Source organism: Coturnix japonica, unplaced genomic scaffold (assembly GCF_001577835.2).
Source record: "Coturnix japonica isolate 7356 unplaced genomic scaffold, Coturnix japonica 2.1 chrUnrandom580, whole genome shotgun sequence".
Classification (NCBI taxonomy): Eukaryota; Metazoa; Chordata; class Aves; order Galliformes; family Phasianidae; genus Coturnix; species Coturnix japonica.
Window position 1 is genome coordinate 19,878 of NW_015439954.1, and position 1,651 is coordinate 21,528.

A 1,651-nucleotide genomic window follows, 5' to 3' on the forward strand; every position below is an offset into this window, starting at 1 on the left:
CAGGGGCAGGGGGTCTATGGGTCCCTATGGGGCAGGCAGTGTATCTATGTGTATCTATAGGTCCCTATGGGTCTCTATGGGTCTCTATGGGTCTCTATGGGTCTCTATGGGTAAATCTATGGGTCTCACGATGTCGGTGCAGAGCTCGATGAACAGGATGGTGATGCAGCCCAGGGGCAGGGGGTCTATGGGTCCCTATGGATCCCTATGTATCCCTATGGGTCCCTATGTGTCTCTATGGGTCCCTATGGGTCCCTATGGGTCTCTATGGGTCAATCTATGGGTCAATCTATGGGTCTCACGATGTCGGTGCAGAGCTCGATGAACAGGATGGTGATGCAGCCCAGGGGCAGGGGGACGCTGGCCGTGATGTAGATGAGATACGGGGTGAGCTCCGGGATGTTCTTGGTCAGTGTGTACGCGATCGACTTCTTGAGGTTGTCGAAGATCAGACGGCCTGGAATGTATGGGGCAGGAAATGGGGGTCAGACCCATAGAGACACATAGAGACACATAGGGGACAGTGGGACCCATAGAGACACATAGGGACACATAGGGACACATAAAGATCCATAGAGACCCCATAGAGACCCCACATAGACCCATAAGAACACATAGAGACCCATAGAGACACATAGGGACACATAGGGACCCATAGGGACACATAGGGACCCATAGGGACACATAGAGACCCATAGGGACACATAGGGGACAGTGGGACCCATAGAGACACATAGTGGGACACATAGGGGACAGTGGGACACATAGGGGTACAATGAGACCCATAGAGACACATAGGGACCCCATAGGGACACATAGAGACACATAGGGACCCATAGAGACCCATAGGGACACATAGAGACCCATAGAGACCTATAGGGACCCCATAGAGACCCATAGAGACCCATAGACCCCATAGAAACCCCATAGACCCCATAGAGACCCCATATAGACCCATAGACCCCATAGAGACTCATAGAGACCCATAGACCCCATAGAGACCCATAGAGACCCCATAGAGACCCATAGACCCCATAGAGACCCCATAGACCCCATAGAGACCCCATAGAGACCCCATAGACCCCATAGAGACCCACAGAGACCCCATAGAGACCCACAGACCCCACAGAGACTCCATAGAGCCCCATAGAGCCCCATAGAGACCCATATAGACCCATAGAGACCCCATAGAGACCCCACATAGACCCATAGAGACCCACATAGACCCCATAGAGACCCCATAGACCCCATAGAGACCCATAGAGCCCCATAGAGCCCCATAGACCCCATAGACCCCATAGAGACCCCACATAGCCCAATAGAGCCCCATAGAGACCCCATAGAGACCCATAGAGCCCCATAGACCCCATAGAGACCCCATATAGACCCATAGAGACCCCATAGAGCCCCATAGAGCCCCATAGAGCCCCATAGAGACCCATAGACCCCATAGAGACACATAGAGACCCATAGAGACCCATAGAGACCCATAGAGACCCATAGACCCCGTAGAAACCCCATAGACCCCATAGAGACTCCATAGAGCCCCATAGAGCCCCATAGAGACCCCACAGACCCCATAGAGACCCCATAGACCCCATAGAGACCCCATATAGACCCCACATAGACCCATAGGAACACACAGAGACCC

At 53.2% G+C, this 1,651-nt stretch overlaps 1 protein-coding gene across 1 annotated transcript in view; it reads right to left on the bottom strand.

Annotated features, from left to right (window-relative positions):
- The window catches only part of LOC107307398 (potassium-transporting ATPase alpha chain 1-like), a 41,886-nt gene that overhangs the window by 11,721 nt on the left and 28,514 nt on the right, over positions 1-1,651 (bottom strand). The window contains 1 exon segment of the mRNA XM_015850909.2: positions 303-457. Coding sequence (XP_015706395.2) covers positions 303-457 — 155 coding nt within the window.